Source organism: Andrographis paniculata, unplaced genomic scaffold (genome assembly GCF_009805555.1).
Source record: "Andrographis paniculata isolate CXL003 unplaced genomic scaffold, ASM980555v1 Contig53END, whole genome shotgun sequence".
In the NCBI taxonomy this organism is placed as follows: domain Eukaryota; kingdom Viridiplantae; phylum Streptophyta; class Magnoliopsida; order Lamiales; family Acanthaceae; genus Andrographis; species Andrographis paniculata.
Genome location: NW_026137588.1, coordinates 818131 through 839746, shown reverse-complemented (window position 1 = coordinate 839746; position 21616 = coordinate 818131). Strand labels below are relative to the sequence as shown.

At 30.3% G+C, this 21616-nt stretch overlaps 2 protein-coding genes across 7 annotated transcripts; one reads left to right on the top strand and one right to left on the bottom strand.

Moving 5' to 3' along the window:
* The first annotated feature begins 4026 nt into the window (after window positions 1-4026).
* LOC127255305 (arginine-specific demethylase JMJ20) lies at window positions 4027-11672 on the top strand. Of its 6 annotated transcripts, XM_051280793.1 has the most exons (13): window positions 4037-4169; window positions 4245-4323; window positions 4448-4515; window positions 4635-5006; window positions 5574-5803; window positions 5886-6041; window positions 7425-7587; window positions 7735-7852; window positions 8225-8294; window positions 8402-8482; window positions 10089-10145; window positions 10243-10354; window positions 10956-11672. In XM_051280793.1, the coding sequence occupies exons 5-13, from the start codon at window positions 5576-5578 to the stop codon at window positions 11390-11392; spliced, it is 1422 nt and encodes a 473-aa protein (XP_051136750.1). In that variant the 5' UTR covers window positions 4037-4169; window positions 4245-4323; window positions 4448-4515; window positions 4635-5006; window positions 5574-5575; the 3' UTR covers window positions 11393-11672. The 6 variants fall into 6 exon arrangements, with proteins under 6 accessions (XP_051136745.1, XP_051136751.1, XP_051136750.1 ...); XM_051280794.1 differs by having other exon boundaries at window positions 4036-4169; window positions 4245-5006; window positions 5574-5626; window positions 5724-5803; XM_051280792.1 differs by having other exon boundaries at window positions 4448-5006.
* A 2520-nt stretch (window positions 11673-14192) lies between these two features.
* Window positions 14193-21341, bottom strand: LOC127255315 (uncharacterized). Its single transcript, XM_051280803.1, has 5 exons — window positions 21105-21341; window positions 19221-19385; window positions 17277-17330; window positions 16010-16156; window positions 14193-14570 (listed from the first exon to the last, which is right to left on the bottom strand). Exons 1-5 carry the CDS (start codon window positions 21270-21272, stop codon window positions 14193-14195), a joined length of 912 nt encoding a protein of 303 aa, XP_051136760.1. The 5' UTR covers window positions 21273-21341.
* Window positions 21342-21616: the final 275 nt, after the last annotated feature.

Here is a 21616-nt window from a genome sequence, read left to right as displayed (position 1 = left end):
CTTCTAATTAATTTTTAAGCCAATCCAAATGGGTCTAATAAAAGCCTAATTCTATATATATTTATTTTATCAATATATACTGTGGACAAAAAATTGTGTTATTTTTAATAAACACAAAATTTGTACAAATTATATTTGATTTGAATTTAAAGCGGGTCCTATTATCTAAATGGTCATTTGATTCTCCTTTTGGGTCCATTTATTTTCCAACTTAATTTTCGATGGCTTCTTTGATCCGAAGAGGTTTGGTCTTCAGTTTGACTTTGTCTGCTTTTGGAGGGTTTTGGTCTCCGTGCGGACGATTTGATCGTCGCTTTGGATTTGATGTCTTTTTTAGACGATCCGAGGCTTTGATCTTTGATTTGGCTTTGCCGCATTTTGGAGATTTGGTCTCCACGTTGGCGATTTGATCATCGTTTGGATTTGTTGTCTTCTTTGGACGATCTGCGGCTTTGACATTTGTTTTGGCTTTGCCGCTTTTGGAGGACTTTGGTCTCCGCGTTGGCGATTTGATCATCGTCTTTGGATTTGTTGTTTTCTTTGGACGATCCGCAATTTTGACATTTGTTTTGGCTTTGCCGCTTTTGGAGGACTTTGGTCTCCGCGTTGACGATTTGATCATCGTCTTTGGATTTGTTGTCTTCTTTAGACGATCCGCGACTTTGACCTTTGCTTTGGCTTTGCCGCTTTTGGAGGACTTTGGTTTCCGCGTTGGCGATTTGATCATCGGCTTTGGATTTGATGTCTTCTTTAGACGATCCGCAACTTTGATCTTTAGTTTGCCTTTTCCGCCTTTTGGAGAGCTTCGGTCTCCGTGTGGGCGATTTGATCCTCAGCTTTGGATTTGATGTCTTATTTAGACGATCCGCAACTTTGATCTTTGATTTGTCTTTGCCGCTTTTTGAGGACTTTGGTCTCCGTGTGGGCGATTTGATCGTTGGTTTTGGATTTAATGTCTTTTTTGGACGATCCGAGGCTTTGATCTTTGCTTTGGTTTTGCCGCCTTTTAGAAAGCTTCGGTCTCTGTGTGGACGGTTTGATCATTGGCTTTGGATTTGATGTCTTATTTGGACGATCCACAGCTTTGATCTTTTCTTTGTCTTTGCCGCTTTTGGAGGACTTTGGTCTCCGTATTGGCGATTTGATCGTCAACTTTGGATTTGATGTCTTCTTTAGACGATCCGCAGTTTTGATATTTGAGAAGGTAGATTTGGTGCTCCGTAACGCTTTTGACGGCGTGTCCCTTTGACTTTTTGATCGAAGAGGGCCGAGTTTGCGGCTTTTATGAAGAACGCGATGAACACCTCGAATCTTTGAGAGAAACTTTGAAGACCTTCCCTTAGCTTTGACGAATTCCTCGACGGCTTTGAGAGCTTTGATCCTTCCTCCGGTTTGGACATACGACAAAAAACGTTAACTTCATCAATTCGTCAACCAATATTTGATCATTTGTCCAAATCAGTGACTTTTCGACGAAGAACGCTTCGAAGGACACAGACAATAATGAAGAACATTGCAAAGAGTCTAGAGAGACTTACCCTTGCGCGAGTCTTCAAATGAACTTCGGTGTCTCAAATGAACTGACCATGACTCCTATTTATAGGGGAGGGTGGCATTGGCTTCCTTTTCGAATGATGCCACATGGATGGAAAGATTTTATAATATTTTCTTTTCCATCAGATGCTGTTTTCCATTATTGACGGATTTGATTGTACACCTTCATTTCTCGCCAAAATCTTTATATCGTTGCTTTTTTGGAAGATATTAATTTATATACTTCCTTTATTGACAAGATCTTTATATCATTGTCTTGTTTGGAAGATATTAATTTATATACTTCATTTATTGACAAGATCTTTATATCATTGCCTTGTATGGAAGATATTAATTTATATACTTCCTTTATTGACAAGATTAATTTATTTTGCTGCCAAATTTATTATGGCTCTATTTATGCACGTAATATTTGTACGATATCTTCCATTTTAAGCAGATTTTTGCATTAATGGTTGATATTTATTGTACAAAAATTAACATATGTGCATAATTAAATATCATATATTTATATTATTGGAATTTTATTTTCTTCCAAAATATATGATATTTAATTTAATTTAGACATTTATTTTTAATGTCTACATATATAATTGTAAAAAATAAAATTTTACAAATTATCCAAATTCAATAATAAAAACGGATTTGTCATATATATATATATATATATATATGAAATGATGATAACATATAATCCGTGCTATGTATACATGATTATACATGTGATATTTAATTTGATTTTTATATTTCAAATAAAAATTTTTCTTGACAATAAAGCTTGATATATTAATAGCCAAAATTAATTACTAATAAAAAAAGCATAACTAAAATTAATTAATTTTAAAAAACTATAGGCATAACTAAAATAAACAATAAATTAAATTAATAATAAATACTCACAATCCATATTAAACTAAAAGTCAAAATAAATTTCAATTTTTTTTGTTTACTTATTGTAAAAAATATTAATATTCATCTCATAACTTTTATCAAGGTAAATTATATAAACATCTTGTATTTTATTTATTACGTGAAATTCTTTTGTGTTAATATAAAATTTGCACGAAATACCTCATTCAAAACTGATATTTAATTTCAAATAAAGATCTAAATTACTCAAGTTTAATGCATATAAAAAATACAAAATATCTTAAATAGTTTTTTTTTTTTTTGAATAAAATAAAATAAAAAAATAATTAATTAATCTTTTATTTTATAGTTTTTGAAACAAATTGTTATATGATTTTTATGATTGATCAATTATTTTTTTTATTTTTTTATTCAAAAAAACTTATTTAAAATATTTTTTATTTTCTATTTGTATAAAACTTGCGTAATTTAGGTTTTTTATTATAACCAAATATCAGTTTTGGACAAGAAGGTGTTTCGTGCAAACTTTACGATTTTACGGAATAAATAAAACACAACGTATGTTGTGCATTATTACTAAAACAAATAGATGTATTATATAATTTACCCCTTTTATTATGTCATTGACCAATAATTACAAAATTCGGTTAATTCTCATCAAATTTCTATTTCGCAAATTGCTTTTCTTGTCTGTTCCCGTTTATATATTTGTTCATTTTTAACTCCCTATTTATTCTTTACAACTTCTCATTTATAATTTTAACACTTTTCACCTGTAAACTTTCAATTTTGCCACCAAAATAATATTTTATTTATAATTCTATATACCTAATGTAACTCAAAACTCTTAATTTGTGTAACTAATGATCAATTTTATTATTTCATTTTTCGCAAAATGACGACGAACAATACACAATATTCGAAGTATATGTTCATTAACTTATTTATATTTTATTTAATCAAAGATTAATATTTTTTATAAATATTTTTGTATTATTATTTAAGGGTTGCAAATATATATATATATTTTATAATTATTTACTTTTCATATTGTTATCTATCTACTTATTTATTTATTTTTGTATGATAAAAAGTGAAATTATATGGTAGAAATTAAGGATTATATATAAAGATGACATAAAAAAAATTGAAGTTAAAAAATAAATAAATAAGGATATTATAGAAATTTTAAGTGAACAGAGAGTAAAGAAAAATAAATTAATAAGAATAGGAAATAAATAAGAAAAATTTAATATATATATGTAGTAAATAGAAAATTAAATTTAAAATTAAAAAGTTTAATGGAAGTTATCTTTAAAAAATAGAACAATAATAAATAAATGAATCAAAATTTCATAAAATAGATGATTAAAACTCAAAACTTAAATATATATTACGATTAAAACTCAAAATTTAAATATATATTTTTAAAAAAAATTAAAATATTACATGCTAATTATTTTTTTATATTTTACATTATTATTATTTTTTTCAAATTATTTCACTAAAAAAATTGCCTACATTTGGCTTCTGGCTAATGTAAAACCGACCCTGAACCCGCCCGTTGGGCGTTGCCACTGGTTAAAGCATATTACTTCCTCGGGTCGGGTCGGGTCGGGTTTGAAAAGCACGACTCCTCAAAAGTTTTCAAGGTGCGGAGAGGAATCGTGGAAGTTGAAGCGACGGCAGAGGCGAACGGAGAAGACGAGGCGGCAGCAGCAGCTAGCTCCAGGAAGGAGCGACGGGTAAGAGTAAAATCATTCTAATTTAGTTACTGTTAAGTTTCCAATACATAGTCGATGAATAATTTTGTTTATAAGGGTGAAAGGGCAAGTAACCAACTGCTATCGATCGGCAGACTTCGATATTTTCCGGCGGTTTAGTGTCTTCTGTAGTTAGGTAAGTGGTAGAGATGTCTATGCGTAATAATGTGCCTCCTTCTTCCTCCTCCCGCTCTTCGGGCTTTGGCCCCTCTGTGCATATGCATGTACGGACCATCCTTTTACCCCGTCAGGCCTCGCAGTTGTTTTCTCAGGCCAGTGATGGCGCGCCTCCTTCTTGTCCCGGAACATGCGCCGCCCCCTCTGAGAGGTTGAATCTTAGTCCCTACTCTCCCAGACTGAGTGATGATGTAGCTAAACCAGCACCGTACGCTAATACTATGCGTTTTTCCTTTCCCAACTTGGATACCGTTGATCTCTACACCGAAGATGGAAAATGGGGATAATCTGTTTGCAGAAAGCATGGATCATCATCCCTACAACTGTTATAGAATCATTTCACCGATGGTTGGTCGTTGCTCTCCTGAAGCAATGGAATTTTTGAATGCTATTCTTCCTTTACAAGGTCCTCTTCTTGCAAGAGATTTGGGGTTTTTACTTGGGTATTTGGTCACATGTTATGAACTTGTTGCATTAAAGCTGCCGCACTTGGTTGTTAGCATCATCCATGGCACGAAGTTTTTGCATTTTGAGAATGGTCCGATGATCGATGTTGCATCTGTGATTCAGCTACTATTGGCGTTTGATGGTTTCGTAGGTGCAGAAATGGATCCTAAAGATGCTGTTAAGGTTGCAACACAGGTTGGTGTGACATCTACTATTGGTGGCAACATAGCAGAATCGAATGAGTTTCCAACAGCTTATTATGCACTCATACCTCCTGTTAAGAGCATCATAAATTATTGCTTGGATTCTTTCAATAGAAAGTGCAATCGTGTTGATGGTATTTATAGCGTGTACTTTAAACCTTTTGTGACACAACCATCATGTAAGTGTTAAAAAATATGTTGCTACATGCATGCCAATGTTTTTCAGATATGCATCGGCGGCTGTATTTGGTTGCGACAAAAATACTAGCCATAAGGTTGCTACGCATGGTAATCAGGATGAAAAAGATGATAGCCTGAGTCTTGTGGTCCGTAATGGTGGAAAGAAATTGTTGAAACATTGTTTATGACAATAGTTGCCTCGTTGAGACATATGAGGAGTTCGTATTCACCCTTATAAACAAAAGGAGTTCCTAACATTCATTCAATCCGGTGCACTAACAATTATGATAGCTCTACCTTTAACTTACACTTTTACTCTATGAATGAAATTGTTTCTTTGCATCCATAGCTAATGCTGCATTGCTGTTTGGTATCTCAGCCATGGCGGAAGGAAGGGAAATACCTCTGAAAGTTATGGGAGTAGTAGAGAAGGTGAGCGGGAAGGAGCTGAGTTATGGTGAATTTGTTGAGAAATACCTGGCGAAAAACCAACCAGTTATTGTTACTGACCTCACTGTCGATTGGCCAGCTAGTGATGACTGGGTGTTGGATGATGGAAAACCTAATCTCTATTTCTTCTCTGAGCACTTCGGTAGCTCCAGAGTCCAGGTAGCATCATAACTATTGTGTTTTAATTGTTCTTATAGCATTGATTAGGTGATTAACAGTGATTTGTCGGATGCATTAATAGGTTGCAGATTGCGGTGTGAAGGAATTCACAGATCAGAAGAGGATTGGAATGTCTGTATCTGAATATATTGGTCGTTGGCTGCAACTTAGGTCCTCTAATGAAGGAAGTGATTGTGGCGGGGAGTTGTTGTACTTGAAAGATTGGCATTTTGTTAAGGTTTCTTCTTCAAAAGTTATGTTTATGCTTTGTTTCTTTTGTTGAGATTTCTTTTCTTTCTGCACTATGAAATTTGGAATGTTGTTACTGTTGTTCTTGTTGAATTGTTATGTTATTATTTCTTTCAATTGTATTAGTTTGGAATGGAGAATGAAATTGAAGACAATTAATAATAGAGAATAAAATTGCAGATAAAAGATTTAGCATAGAAAATGGGAATTGATTATTAGGTTGGATTTTTTATATATAAAGGTTGCAAAAATTAGTAATTCAGAAATATACTAATCAATAATATAAATTAATATAATTTTTTTCATGAAACTCTACTTTCTATGTGTACAGCCGTCTAATCATGGTGGATGGTGTGATGGTTATGCCTGAGACGAAGTAGAAGATTTGGGGTAGTAAGGGTTTTTTATGTAGAATGTACAGAATTTGAGACAAATTGTATTCCCCCCCCCCCCCCCCCCCCGCGCGGAAAAAAAAAACAAGTCAATTGGCTACATATCTGTGAAAGAGTTGGAAGTAGAGAATGAAAAATAAATTAATTCTCCATTTTCAATTTTCAGTGGAAAACAAACAAATAAAATGAGATTAGTTTTATTTCTCTACCATTATTTCCTTGTAACAAAATACCTCTTTAGATTTGTATCACTTTGGAATTGGAACTGAATTCGATAATTTTGGTTCATTTTACTTTATAAAATACCAACCAAATTTGAAAGTTTGAATTGGGCTATATTCACTTTAGTAATTTGGTGTATCAACAAATTCAAAAATTGTCAAAGCAGGGACTACAGTTGCCAGATAGCATAGAATCATGCAAATTTAGTCATGCCATATTATATAAAGTAATTCTTACACGATACCCGTATACTAAACAAATTACTGAATTGAAAGTAACATATATGTTATTAAATTAATGTGTCCTCAAAACCCATTTCATGTGGAATTTATATAATGTAACCAAAATGTTTTTAATTGATTCTGTAATTATTGAATTCATGTATGCTGCTATTCAGGAGAGAGTCTCATCCTATGTACTATGTTCACGACTACACTAGGTCTTATAGAGATGCTCAAAATCGAGTTGCTTTGTACCATTTTTAGGCTTCATGCTTATTAATGGAAGATTTAATGTAGCAATGTTTTATTGTATTCTAAAGTCCCATCCCTAACCCCTCACCCCTGTTCTTGTTTATTGTGAAATTTGTATGATAAATCATTTTAATTCCTTTTGGCACTTGTACATTTAATCAAAAATGGGTAAGATCCAATTTAATTCGGGTATGCAAACTTATCTAGAGAAACCTGAACTGCACTTGATGCTTTTGTGATTGACACAATTTTGATATGTTGTCTTAACTAATTGAACATTGGCAGGAATACCCAGAGTATGTTGCCTACACCACTCCAAATATTTTCCTTGATGATTGGTTAAATCTCTATCTCGATAGCTACCGTATGCATGTTGATAATGATACAGTTCAGAAGGTGAATGAAATTTGTTGCTCAGACTATCGATTTGTGTACATGGGAGCAAAAGGTGCTGCCATAAACTCAACTAGCTGTTAATGTTAGAATTTTTTTCACCCTTTAAATCCCCCTGTATCTGACCAATCTATGCTTAAATTTGTTGAATAAATTTATTTTTACCATTAAGTATAATGTAACACCATTGATCCTAGTGCAGGCACGTGGACACCTCTTCATGCTGATGTTTTCAGATCATATAGCTGGTCAGCCAATATTTGTGGGAGGAAAAAATGGTATTTCTTGTCCCCAAATCAACACCATCTTGTGTTTGACAGGTACAAATTTATTTTTGGTATATTTTTCCTGTCAATATGTTACTGTGGGCATTCATAAAATGTCTAAAGCAGCACTTGTGGAGAAAATAAGTCATCCTCTTATGTATCTCGTATACTTTATTTAGTCTACACTGTCTGAATGTTGAAGATAGTTATATAAAGATGCTTCTTTCTATTAATTTGAATGACTACAATGATTACGTGGAGAAGATTGCATTTAAAAAATGTAAAAGCTTCCTCAAGAGTGGAATAAATAGTGCAATTGTTGTCATGGGAAAATATGTCGTAAAATATCATCTGCAATTGAAAATTTTAATTACCTGGTGTGTACTGAAATATAACTTATAGTTTTATATTCTATGTTTTTCGTAGATATATGAAGTCTTCTGTCTATGACATTTTTGAAGATGTTTGCAAATCAAAGTATCCTGGATTTGAGAAGGTATAAATCAAACCATAATTCAGTTTTTATCTTTCTTACATGGTTTTAATAACTTTATTAAAAAGTATTAATGTGGTATTTTGTTACAAATATTTGTGCCTGTCCAGGCAATCTGGTTGGAGTGCACTCAGGAACAACATGAAATCATCTTTGTGCCCAGTGGATGGTACCATCAAGTTCACAATCTGGTATTCTAAACTGTTAATTTATTTAGAAAGTAAAGGAATTTTATTCATTATTCATTAATATAGAAAGTTGATAGCTAAAATGGTTGAACTAACCATAACAAAACAACTCTTGCCAAATCAGCTAAGTAAAACATCTCTAGATATCCTAAGGTTTTCTTTGAAGGTATGAAATAGGATGTCCAAGGTCAACCCAAAAGTGGATTCTACTTCCATTTCCTAGCGGGGATAGCTTTCCAAAACATCTCTAGATATCCTAAGGTTTTCTTTGAAGGTATGAAATAAGATGCCCAAGGTCAACCCGAAAGTGGATTCTACTTCCATTTCCTAGCGGGGATAGCTTTCCATAAAGAATACTTGGAAGAATTGCATGATATCTGACTTGAGAGAGTATTTGAATACCTTAAAGAAATTTAGGTTTTGGGTGTTCAGACCTGGTCCATATGGATCACAAGATAAAAATGCTGCTAAGATCTTGTATTAAAAACCTGGTCCGAGTAATGTCATTAGAATTCTTAAGAAGTGATCCAAACTCTACAAATTTGGGAGCGAAAGGTGTTTTCCTGATTCTTTGGGTGAAATGAGACAATATCTCTTACATAATATCTTCAATAGTTTTGGATATTACTAATATTATTAGTGCTAGATAGTAATTTATGTCTATTTATTTTCATCATCCCCATATATACTCATGCACTTGTAGTGTAAATAATTTTTTTTTAAAGGAATACATTTAATCCTCTTCCATTTCCAATTCATTCTTGACATAGTATAAGAGCAAGTTATCTCTCACAATGCTAGTCGCAGACTCCCAGTTTTTTTTTTAATCATTCCCCTTCATTCTCAACAAATAGAATTTAGTTCTTACCCGTTGACATGAAGAAGCAGAATTCTGTTAGTTGCAAATCTAGCAACTGTAGAACTTTGAAACGAAGTTTTTTGTCATTTTCCCCATCCACCATCCATGATATCCTAAATTTTTGTCTTTGAGTGGAATTATATTTCTTCCTTGGTTTCCAAAGAGCAAATTTTGCACAAAATTACTTTTTCTTGAAGAGCAACATCAACAGGATTGTTGACCAGAGTGTTTTCCAAATTCAGGAGCAATGATGCAGGCTGTTCTATATCTACACTATGCACCTGCTTCATATCCATTTCATGCTGTCATGCATTTCTTCGGTTCTTCTAATTTGTACAACATTTTTGAATTTATACCCTTTGGGAATTGAAAAAAACTCCTATGCACTACCAACCAATTCTTGACTTAGGATTCTCAAACCAGTGATTAAAACCCCTAGCGGACATGGCCTAGGGAGCCGTAAAACTTTGATGATGTGAGAACGGAGGAATTCACACATGCAATTGAGATTTCAGTCTGAAACTTTTGAGTAAATACTAATTACAGAGTTAGTTCAATCTGCATTTATGCTGTGTGATCTGAATTAGCTGACATGCTTATATCTACACCTAAACTGTACGTAGCAATTTAGCATTGTAAATTTCTACCTAGATGTGTACACAGCTAAATGGGATGTATCAGACTGTCTGGGAATTTTCATGTTCTCCACCAGTTATAAGAAGGTGCTTATTCCATAATAATGATTTTCAGGAGGACACAATATCAATCAATCACAACTGGTTCAATGCCTACAACATTTCTTGGGTGGTAAGAACTTTTCAGAGGAGATTATGCTGGTGATAAGCCTAAATGGTACTTATTGAATATATGATTCTTTTCTTCTTACGATATCTCATGTCAACAGTGGGAGTTGCTTTTGAATGAATATAAAGTGGCAAAGGAGTATATTGAAGATATCCGGGACATAGCTGATGATTTCGAAGCTCTCTGCCAGAGGAATCTCGCAGCCAACGCAGGTTTGCTTTAGTTCACAGTTCATATTATTAAGATTGAATGTGGAGTAGTCCCGTAAGGGATGGCCTGGTGATGTAGGGGTTGGATTTGTGACCGTGAGGTCATGGGTTCAAACCCCCGACGCCTCAGGTCACTTGCCACACATGGTTTGCCTAGTGTGACTTTTTCGTCGGGCCTGGTTCGGCCTGGGGTTTATCCAGTGCGCACTTTCGGGTAGCGACTACGGGTTCCCACGTCATCAAAAAAAAAAAAAAAGATTGAATGTGGAGTATTCCGATAAAAAAAAAAAAGATTGAATGTGGAGTAAGGAATTCTTCCATATCTGGCTTAAAAATATTAAAACTGTTAATAGTAACTATGGATTATTGCAAGAATGTAACTTCTTTTTTAATGCCTTTGACACATTTGTTAAACCAATGCATGATGGGTTAGTATTTATTGCTAACATATGAGGTGAATTTCAATTTTCACTTCAGCAGGTTTCTTTTTCGAATTATATGAGTTTTACTCTATACCTTACCTTCATCTTTCTTGTGTGGTAACATCATTAGTTAAACTTTTGTAATTTATTCTTCCAATCATTTGCTCTGGCTTCCTTTGCAGGCATGGATTTCCAAGATTTTTTCATTTTCATGATTCGCTTTGCAATGGCTAACTTGGTCCTACTTTACTTGCTGAGAATTGATCTAAGAGACATCACCTGGAGCTCATCTGAAATATTTCGGCATTTACTGCTCAATCTCAGAAGTATCCAATCTGTTATTCTGAAGATGCAATCTGCATATGAATCTGAAAAGTGCGATTTCGCTATTATCAGTCTTAGAGAAACCATTGTGGATCCGACATTTATGGACTTTTGCAATGCGCTGGGAAGATCATGTTGCATTATGCATGATGTGCACGAAATAGATATCAATGTTAATCATCATTTACTGGATCAGCTCAATTTTTTTGAGTCCTCTGGTTCAACTATTTCGAATCCGGGCAAGATGGTTACATTTTTAGAATCTGCTCTCGAACTGGTCCAAACTATTGATTGATGAGACATTTGATTCGCCTCTCTTTATTTGAGACCAATTTCTAAGGTAGCTTCTTTTGAAGGACATGTCTATACTGAAAAATGGTCACAAGAGGCGCACTTTGAATACATTCTCGCCATTGGATGTAGTGGGAGGCTCGGACAACAGCTGCTGTATTCTGCTTCTGCTTAGGTCTAACTGGTACGCCATTTTGTAGAATATCGTAATGGAGCCATTAAAATGGTCAACAGCTGATGATTTATGGCTGTGATAATTTTTGCTTATTAAACTACTTCCTACATCGATGCAGAAATAGTTTCTTACTTATTCAAAGTGCAAGAAAGCAAATTTTAGTTTTTTTGACTAGTTACAATAAATTTGGTTGATTGATTATCTGCACAACCACACTTTCCAAGAGTAGCAAATTTCAAAGCTGTTGGAGTGCGTGTACTGATTCTTGATTTCTTGTGTATATTAGTAGCTGGACTAGTAGTTGTGATAATGACACATTTATTGTCGAGAGCGACGCCTTTAGGTGAGTTTTTGAATGGTTTGGAACAACAGCTGTTCAAAAACCATAAACAATAGGGAAAGAAAAAACATCACATTTACAAAGTGCAATGTAATGTGAATTGCATCGAAAAGTGCTTAGCTTAGGTTCTTGTCTAATCCACATATCCCGTAATTCATCTATTGTGTGAAATCTATGTGTTTTCAATTCAAGTATATGCAAAACATCATCTCCATCTAAAAGATGAAGTTGATTGTAAATAAAATGGATGAAAAGTCTTAAATAGTATTGTTTGAATAAAATAAACAAGTGATCAACGTTTTTTTTTTTCTTATATATAGTTTTTTTGGAGATGAATTGCGACTTAATTTTTGCGAAAAAAAAGAAAAGAAAAGAAGAGTCAATCAATTATTTATTTATTTATTATATTCAAAGAAAGCCTTTTAAGATGTTTTTTTATTTTGTTTGTATAACACTTGTATTTGTATAATTAGTTGTGTGTATAATCAACGTCAGTTTTGGACAAAATGAACAACATTCTTTATACAAATTTACGAAATAAGAGATTATTTTGTGCATAGTTTAAGCTAAATGTAATGTAGAGTATTTATACGTTTATAATAAAAACAAAGGGTATTATACGAATTACCTATTGAGGTTTCGATTTAGAAATTTGGCTTTTTTTTAGTGGTGTTACGAGTGAAGCTAGTTATGTTTAGCTTTGTTCTTCTAAGCCTGAGCTGTCATTTAAATAAGTATTGCTTGAACATTATTTGACTAGTGAATTGTGGAGCTTAGTATATTGTAAAAAATGAACAGCATTCAATTATAGTCGATAAATTGACCCTTTGTTACTTATTGCTTAGTTAAGTTTTTCTCGTGCTCCAACTCGACTCGTGTTAGTATAAACACAGCATCAAATGAAGGTTTTGAGAAGGATTTGTACATGTTTTAGTAAAACAGAGTAATAGCTTTATGAATATGCGTTGCTGTCTCTTTGCCATATCTCTTGTCCTAAGCTGCTTTTGTGTGTGCTGCAAAAATAGGATTTGTTTCCATGCCTTTCTTATGGCTGATAATACATCTATGCCTTTTATTGAAAGCTACTGATATATATATATATATATAATGTTTATATGATCTATATACGCACCGAGTTGGTTAGTTTGTTGTATAGAACTAGTAGCTCTTTTATATTCTTTAAACATAAAAAAAACAATAATATATCTTTTCTTTTATATAGAATTACATTAAAATTATCTAAATAATAATAATAAACTCTTAAAAGAGCACTATAACTATGTTTTGTTAATTTACTAGGGTTGAATGTTTGTTGTGTTCATATAGAAGTTTTGTGAGTTTTACAAAATGTTGATAGTAGTAAAAAAATGAGTTATTTTATAAAATGAAATAAGTATTTAATACTCTTTCTTCCTTTTGACAAATTATTTATTTTATTTTTGATCCACCCCATTACAGGTATTCATTTTTTTTTATTTAACTGTATTATTTATTAAAATTAAAAATACCATCACTGTTTATAATAAATTATGCAAATGTCATTATTTTTTTATTTCATACAATACTATAAAGTTGTTTTTGTCATTTTGATTTTAATTTTTACTATATATTAATATTATACTAATATTTAAAAACCTACTTGTAAATATCATCCAAAGGGTCGGATGGAGTATGATTTTTTTTTTTAAAAAAAAATTATTATTGATGAATAATGCCAAAATTTCTCAAAAAGTGTACCTAAATAAAGTTGGTATTGGAATTGATATATATATATATATAATTATTTAAATATTTTTAATACATTACAAAAGGGATTTTTGAAAATGGAGAATTTCTGAATAGAAAGGGTTTTGTTACAATTTGGTTTGATTGTGATCTTTTACAAGAAAAAATAATAATTTAATAGGGAATAAGATTATAACAAAAAATAAAAAATAAAATTGGAACCATGCTCCAAGTAATTAAATATTATTTATTTATTTTTTAAATGTTAGAACCATTCACTCTCAATGATAAAGTTTACCTAAGTTTATTAAAACTCCAATTGAACAATTACAAATTCCTATCAATCTAAAGAAATTGTACTTTAAAGTGCGGTGGACTTAGTGTAAGTCGGTGATTGATGACGGTAAAATCATTGGTTCAAATCGTATCGATGTTTTAATCAAACATCTGTATGGAACTCATTTATATATATAATATAACAAAAAAATATAAATTAGATTAAACTTAAAAAAAAATGAATATGTTTATGTTAAAAGATATAAGAAATAATTACAATATATGCTCTTACGGACATCTAGGGTTCGTTCGCGGGCCTCCATAGTAAAAATAGTTTCCCCAATCATTGTTCTTACCGGCCCTAATGTCGTAGCAGTTGGGGCGGTCCGCCCGCAGCTGTAAATTCGACAAAGGTATAAGATTGTTGCCCCAATCCACGACCTCTAGGTTCCGGAAGTAGGACGCCCTCCCGAACCCTTCTCCGGAAAAGTGACCGCTCCCCATCTGAGTCGACGTGTGATGCCCTGTTGTGGGCATGTTCACCACTTCCCCTCCAAATTGAACCATGCTCGCGTGCTTTTGCATGTGCGTGAACAAAAACGACGGCCAATACCCTACCAATATTCCTGACCCCAACTCCAACCACCAATGCCCGTGTTTCGGGTCCTACAATGTCACATCAAAAGACGCCGGGTTATTAGTGTCGACTCTGCTTAATTTGACTTATGTTTACTTTTTAACATTTGAAATCAAAATTAATACTGTTTATCTCTCAAAACATCACGTCAAAATACAATTTAAATAAAAATTTAATTCAACACATTATGTCAAATCAATTTCAAACAACAATTAAACAAACTCATGATTTTTTTTAAGGCAAAATTGTCCATAATTCCCCTTTACTTTCGAAACTCAGCATAAATTTTATTTGTACTTAAAAAGTTGCATGATGTCCCTTGTATTTTAAAAAATATTGCATGAAACTCTCCGTCATGCAGAAAAATGTATATGATAAATCATCTTTTCATTGCACGAAAAATATAAAAAGAGGTTTCATGCAACGATTTTAAAGTATAGAAAAATGCTATGCAATTTTTAAAGTACATAAAAAATTTACATCGAATTTCGAAACCACATAGAAGTTATGTGAAATTTTGGTTTTTTATTCAACATAGTGTCGACAACACATGCATCATATTATGGTAGACAATAATAGTATCATCATAAACATCACATAACTTAATTCACATCAAAAGACGCTGATTATTAGTGTTGACTCTATTTGATTCGATCTAAGTTGTTTACCTTCTTTTCTTCGAGGAATAATCGGATTATAAGATTTTTTTTTTTTTTGTTACTATGTAATTTTTATACTTTCTTGTAGACATTGTTATGATTACTGTGTTGAATTATATAATTTAATATAATGCTTACAATACATCATATTATACAAACAATAGTACGATGATAAACAATTAAACACCACCTAATTTATATGTTTTTTTTATATATATATAATATAAATACAACACATAACAATCATCTACCGTTAATTTTTAAATAGTACAACTAATTTACTAGTTTTTCATGTGTTATTGGAAAAATATGCATGGTAATGAATTCCTATATAAAATAAATTATTTTTTTCTAACAAAAGGTTACTATAACTATTATTTAAATACAAATATAAACCAAACACAGTAAACAAACCCCTAGTCACGTGGATTTGTAATGTTATTATTTTTTGTTGAATTGATTTTTTAAAATATTATTTTAAAAAAAGATATATCCACACAATTAATTCAATATATATATATTATTTGTTTATAAAAATCAATCATTCAACTTAAAATATTATTTTTTATATTAATAACACAATTAACATAAAAAAATATATATTATCCAAAAACACAGAGCGAATACATTGAGATTGTTAAGTTCATTTTCGTCCAAATCTTATTATTAATCTTTCAATTTTAAAACTTGTTCAAACCTTGGATATGAAATAAATAAATAAGACAATATTTTAAATATATATATATATATTTAATTTTTAGAAAATACAATTATATATATATGTTTCTTGTAATGAATTTCATACATACCTTCCATATCATAATGCCGATATCGAATTGTCGGCCCGCATACGACGATTGCGGAGATATTGCCGCACCAATCGCTATATTATTGTTGATTTGGACAAAACCCGAGCATAGCAAGTTGTAGCATCCCGTTGTTTGATACGCATCCGTCTTCATACATGCAATGCAATACTCGAGGATTGTTAGGTTCCGTCTGCTTATATTTTCAAAATTATTTGTCAAAAATTTTATTTTAAAATTTATTATACTAAAAATATAATTTTTATTAAAAAACACTATGCAAAATGTTACATTCAACAACTACTTATATCACATTAAACACTTATTTTAATTATACTCCATCTGTTCCCAATTTATTTGCTATTTTGAGATATCTCAAAATATTTATAATGTTCTATATTTTATATTTACTTTTTTTATTTTATATTTATCAATACAATTTATAAAATCGTGGCAAAATTGTTCATAATCTATATTTTGGAAAGCTTGCACTATTTTCCTCTATGATTTAAAAATTGCATGAAATTCTTTTATATTTTATATATATTGCGCAAAATTCTCCTTTTAAGAGTTTTTGTGCAATATTTTCAAAAATACAAAAGTGCCTGACACAATTTTTAGGGAATTTTTGTGCAATATTTTTTAAAACACGATGAGCTTAATGTAGTTTTTAAATCACGAGGAAGAATGATGCAAACTTTTGAAACTACAAGTAAATTATATACTCCCTCCGTCCCATAACAAAGTATCCATTTTTCCATTTTAGTCCGTCCCATAACAAAGTATTCATTTCCTTTTTTAGTAACTGATCTACCTAATATTAAAAATACCCTTAGAACTTACAATATATTACACAAATGCTATTACGTTTATATCACACATACTAACAATGTTATTTTAGTCATTTCTACTTTATTCCTACTATATCCCAATATAATACTAATATTTCTAAAACTACGTGCAAAAAGCAAATGGATACTTCTTTTTAGGACGAAGAGAGCATAATAATTTTGTCTAAAATCATTATAAGCAAAAAGTAAAGCAAAATAGTCAAGAATCTATCAAAATTGTACGACCTAGAAAAATATGTTTAAATAAAAACTAGCAAATAAATTGAGACGGACGTAATATTTAATTTTTTACGATTCGAAAATCAATTCAAAATGCCAAAATCTTTTCAAAACACATCTAAACACAGTCTTTGTCCATTAAAATGATCGATCATGCATTACACAAGTAAGTATATATATATATATATATATACACGAACCGTCCAATATGTGAAGAATCTCGGATAGTTGTCTCCATACAACTTCGGACTAACCTGAAATATTGAATTATTTCAAATCCATTTATAATAATGTTCATATATATATATAAATATATATATGAGCAAAATCGAATCCTTGTTCCATACAACATACATTATTTTTTATAAAAATATACTTTTTCCGTTTAATTTCTATTGTCTTAAAGTATATTTGTATAATTTTTTAGGTAATTATTTTTTGTTGTAAATTGACAAATTTACCCATTTACGGTAAGGTAGAGATTAAAAGCGATAATGAATGAAGGATAAAAAAATTATATTTTAAAAAAGAAATATTACAATAGTTATTGAATGTCACAAATAAGAAAATAAAATATTAGTTTGTAAACTGAAGAAATACCCACTACAAGAAAAAATTATTTTTGTAACAAAACTTTTTTGTCTCTAAATTTACTTTTTCCGTTACTAATGACATTAGATACAGAATTAGTAATGGAATTACGTTAGCTACGTGAACTTTAGGGACGGAATTCCGTTACAAATATATTATTTTTTTGTAGTGACCGTGTGAAGGTTTTGGCTAAAATAAAAATAAAGAAATTCTTTATTATGAAACATACATTATTTTCTATAAAAATGTAATATTATTATTTTTTTTGCATAAAAAATATTATATAATTATTTAAATATAAAATATAAATAAAAATTCAAACTAAACACACCTTTAAATAATCATATGTTATTTGATATTTCGGCTCTATTTACACACACAAATTAAAAATTTTAGATACTATTTATCCTCAACAATATCTTATTCTTCCTTATAATATCATATCAAATATTTATTTTTATTTTCCAGAAGCTAACGTCTAAGTATTTAATAATAATAAAATAACATTCCAATTAATTTCATAAAATAAAACGTGTTTATTAAATTCAATTCAACCTAAAATAAAATGTAATTTATGATTGGTCTTATTTATTTCCTTTTTAGAGTGTTGAGCCAAACACAAACTCAGCAGCTGAACTTAGCCAACCAAATATCACTTTGTTCAGTAAATTAATAAATGAATTCATCAGTGGGTAGATATCACTCATAAATTGTTTCACATATATATATATATATATACACATACGCGCGCGGGGACGGAACTACGCTAGGGTTTGGGGGTCAACTTCTAAGCTAATATTTTTATGATTTTTTTAGTATTAAAAATATTAATTTTTATGTATTTATATACAATTTTCTCCTCCCCAAAACTATTTAAATTCATATATAATTCTGTTATTATTATTTATTTAAATTTATTAGCTAAATATTAAATAAATTATAATACTTTATCTCCCCGGGATTTAGATGCTAGTTTCGTCACTGTATATACACACATTATTTTAGTTTTTTCAAATTAATTATACTCCCTCCCTCCCGCTGCAAGGTTACCATTGACTTTTTGCATGTTGATATTTAAATATTAATTATTATAACAAGACGTAGTACAAATCGAGAAAAAAATACAAGAATATGTTTATTAGTCTCTTATAATACCAATACAATGACATTTTTAAAGTAAGTTATTCAAATATAATAATATTTTTAATGTCAATTATAATAACGCAAAAACAAAATGACAACCTTGCAGCGGGACGGAGGGAGTATAATAAATTTTATAAAAAATATTTTATTCATTAAGGTTACATTCCAAATAGCATACACATAATTCACCCTAAAATTTCTTATGAAACTGTTATACTTATAAAATTCACCTTGTAGAAAAATAGTCATAATTTTTTCTATTAATTGTGTTTTGATTTTATTTTTTTTTTTAAACAAATTAAAATAGTAGTTCAAATTAAATACATTTTATTAAAGAAAATAATATGTTTTGATAAAATAATCACGATGATTACATAATTAAAAAAAAAAGTCATCAAACGACGGATTACCTGCCATCCGGCTTCGATGGTGTTGAGATCATTCCCAAATGATCCCGAAATCAGCCACAATTGTGACAAGCTAAACTCGTATTCATTCATAACGCGCGGCGCCCACACGCTCATGCTCGCTTTCGCCCCGTAATATTCATCCCCGTTTACGAATGCTACCGCGTGCTGTATGTATGTACACAAAATTTTATACTTATAGTTACTCGATATATATAAGAGTGAATTTTAACGGCAGTTGATTTGACCAAATTAGCATATTAAGGGTGCGTTTGTTTGGGGATTTGGATTTTGAATTGAGATTTGAATAGTAAAAATTTTGAATTTGAATAGTTGTATGATGTGATATAAATAGGTGTTGATGTGATGTTTTGAATGTAAAATTGATTTTTAGTATAATATAAAAAATAAAAAATAGGTATTTGATTTGATATTTTTGGGGGAAAAAAATTGGATGAATATCCAAACAAACACACCCTAACATGAAATAATTAACATTTTCTCACATGTGAGATAGCATATTATCAAGTTAATACTCTAGAAGCAATTAATATTTCATTACAAGATATATATAGCATATCCTGTGTTATGTAGAAATTAAATATGTATAGTATAGACTATATATTGTCTTGAAATCAACTTACATTGTATTTACCTTTTGCGTGTCATTGTATTAATATACAAAATATTTTTATATTTTTATAATTATTTTTTTACAAATTTTATTTTATTAGTATTATAAGATACTAATGAAAATATTTTTGTAATTTTTTTTTAATTTATACTGTGTTTTGATATAATAATTAATATTAAATATCAATACCAAAAAGTAAATGAGACCCTTAGAGCCGATCGAATGTATTATTACATTGAAATGGTGTCAAAAGCAAATAAGTTTTTTATTTTTTATTTTTTTATTTTTTTGGGTAAATTATATAATACCTTCTCGTGTTTTAGTAAAAATGCACAAAACACTCCGTGTTTAATTTATTGCGTGAAACCCCCTTGTGTTAATGTAAAATTTGCATAAAACACCCTCTTGTCGAAAATTGATATTTGATTTTAAATAAAGACCTAAATTACGCAACGCAAAATATCTTAAATATTTTTTTGAAATACATAAATATTTGATTAATCTTTCATTTTATAGTTTTTTGAAAACAAATTGTTATCTGATTTATATAAAAACTATAAAAATAAATGATTGGTCAATTATTTATTTTTTTTTATGTTATTCAAAAAAAATTATTTAAAAAATTTTACTTTTTTTATTTGTATAAAATTTGCGTAATTTAGTTTTTTTATTTAGAACTAAATATCAGTTTTAGACAATGACGGTGTTTTATACAAATTTTATATTAACACAAGGGGTTTCACGCAATAAATTAAACACAAGGTGTTTTGTACATTTTTATTAAAACAGATATTATATAATTTATCCTATTTTTTTTTTATAATGGAGTGTATAACTTTTAAAGATTTTTTTTTAATATAATAATTTATTTTAAAAAATAGAAAAGAAGTTAAAAATATAAAATTAAAACTTATTTATTTTTTTTTTTACAGATATTCATTTATTAGTATTATAAGACATTAATGAAAGCATTTTTATAATTTTTTCTTAATTTGTATTAAAGATCAGTATGAAAAAGTAAATGAGACCTTAGAGCCAGTCGAATGTATTATTACATTAAAATGGTGTCAAAAGCAAATAAATTTTTTTTTTTTTTAAATGGAGTGTATAACTTTTAAAGATTTTTTTTTTATATATATAATAATTTATTTTAAATAATAAAAAAAAGTGAAAAATATAAAATTAAAACTTATTTTTGTAGAAGGTAGTGTAGCAAAATTAATTAATTAATCAGTAATTAATTAACGACGGACCTCGTGGTCGGCATCCATGGCGTCGCGGCGGATGCCACGTCGGATGGTCCTTTTCCGGCCAAATGTACGGAGGGAGTTGTTCTTGTTGTTGTTGAGCCTTAGGACATCCGCCTCCGTTGTTCTTCTTACAGGTATCGTCCCTTCCGGACACCATTCACCGCTTTCCATCCAACGCTGCCGGAACGGCGCCGGAGTTGAATTATTACTGTATTTTGAATGGTGGCGCCGCCGCCTCGCCGTCGCCGGCCGGCCAGCTTCCTGCATGCCCTCCATTACAACATCGTAGATAAAAAAAATATAAGAAATAAAAGCCAAAATTATATTCCTCTGTTAGCCTCTAAGGTGACATTTATCTTTACCTTATTATATTTAACAAAAAATATTCTAAGGTCATATATATCTTTACGTTATTATACTGAACAAAAAATATTTTTATATTTGTATAATTTTTTGTACGAATTAATTTCTTTTAGTATTATAAGACATTAAAAGAAATATTTTTGCAATTTTTT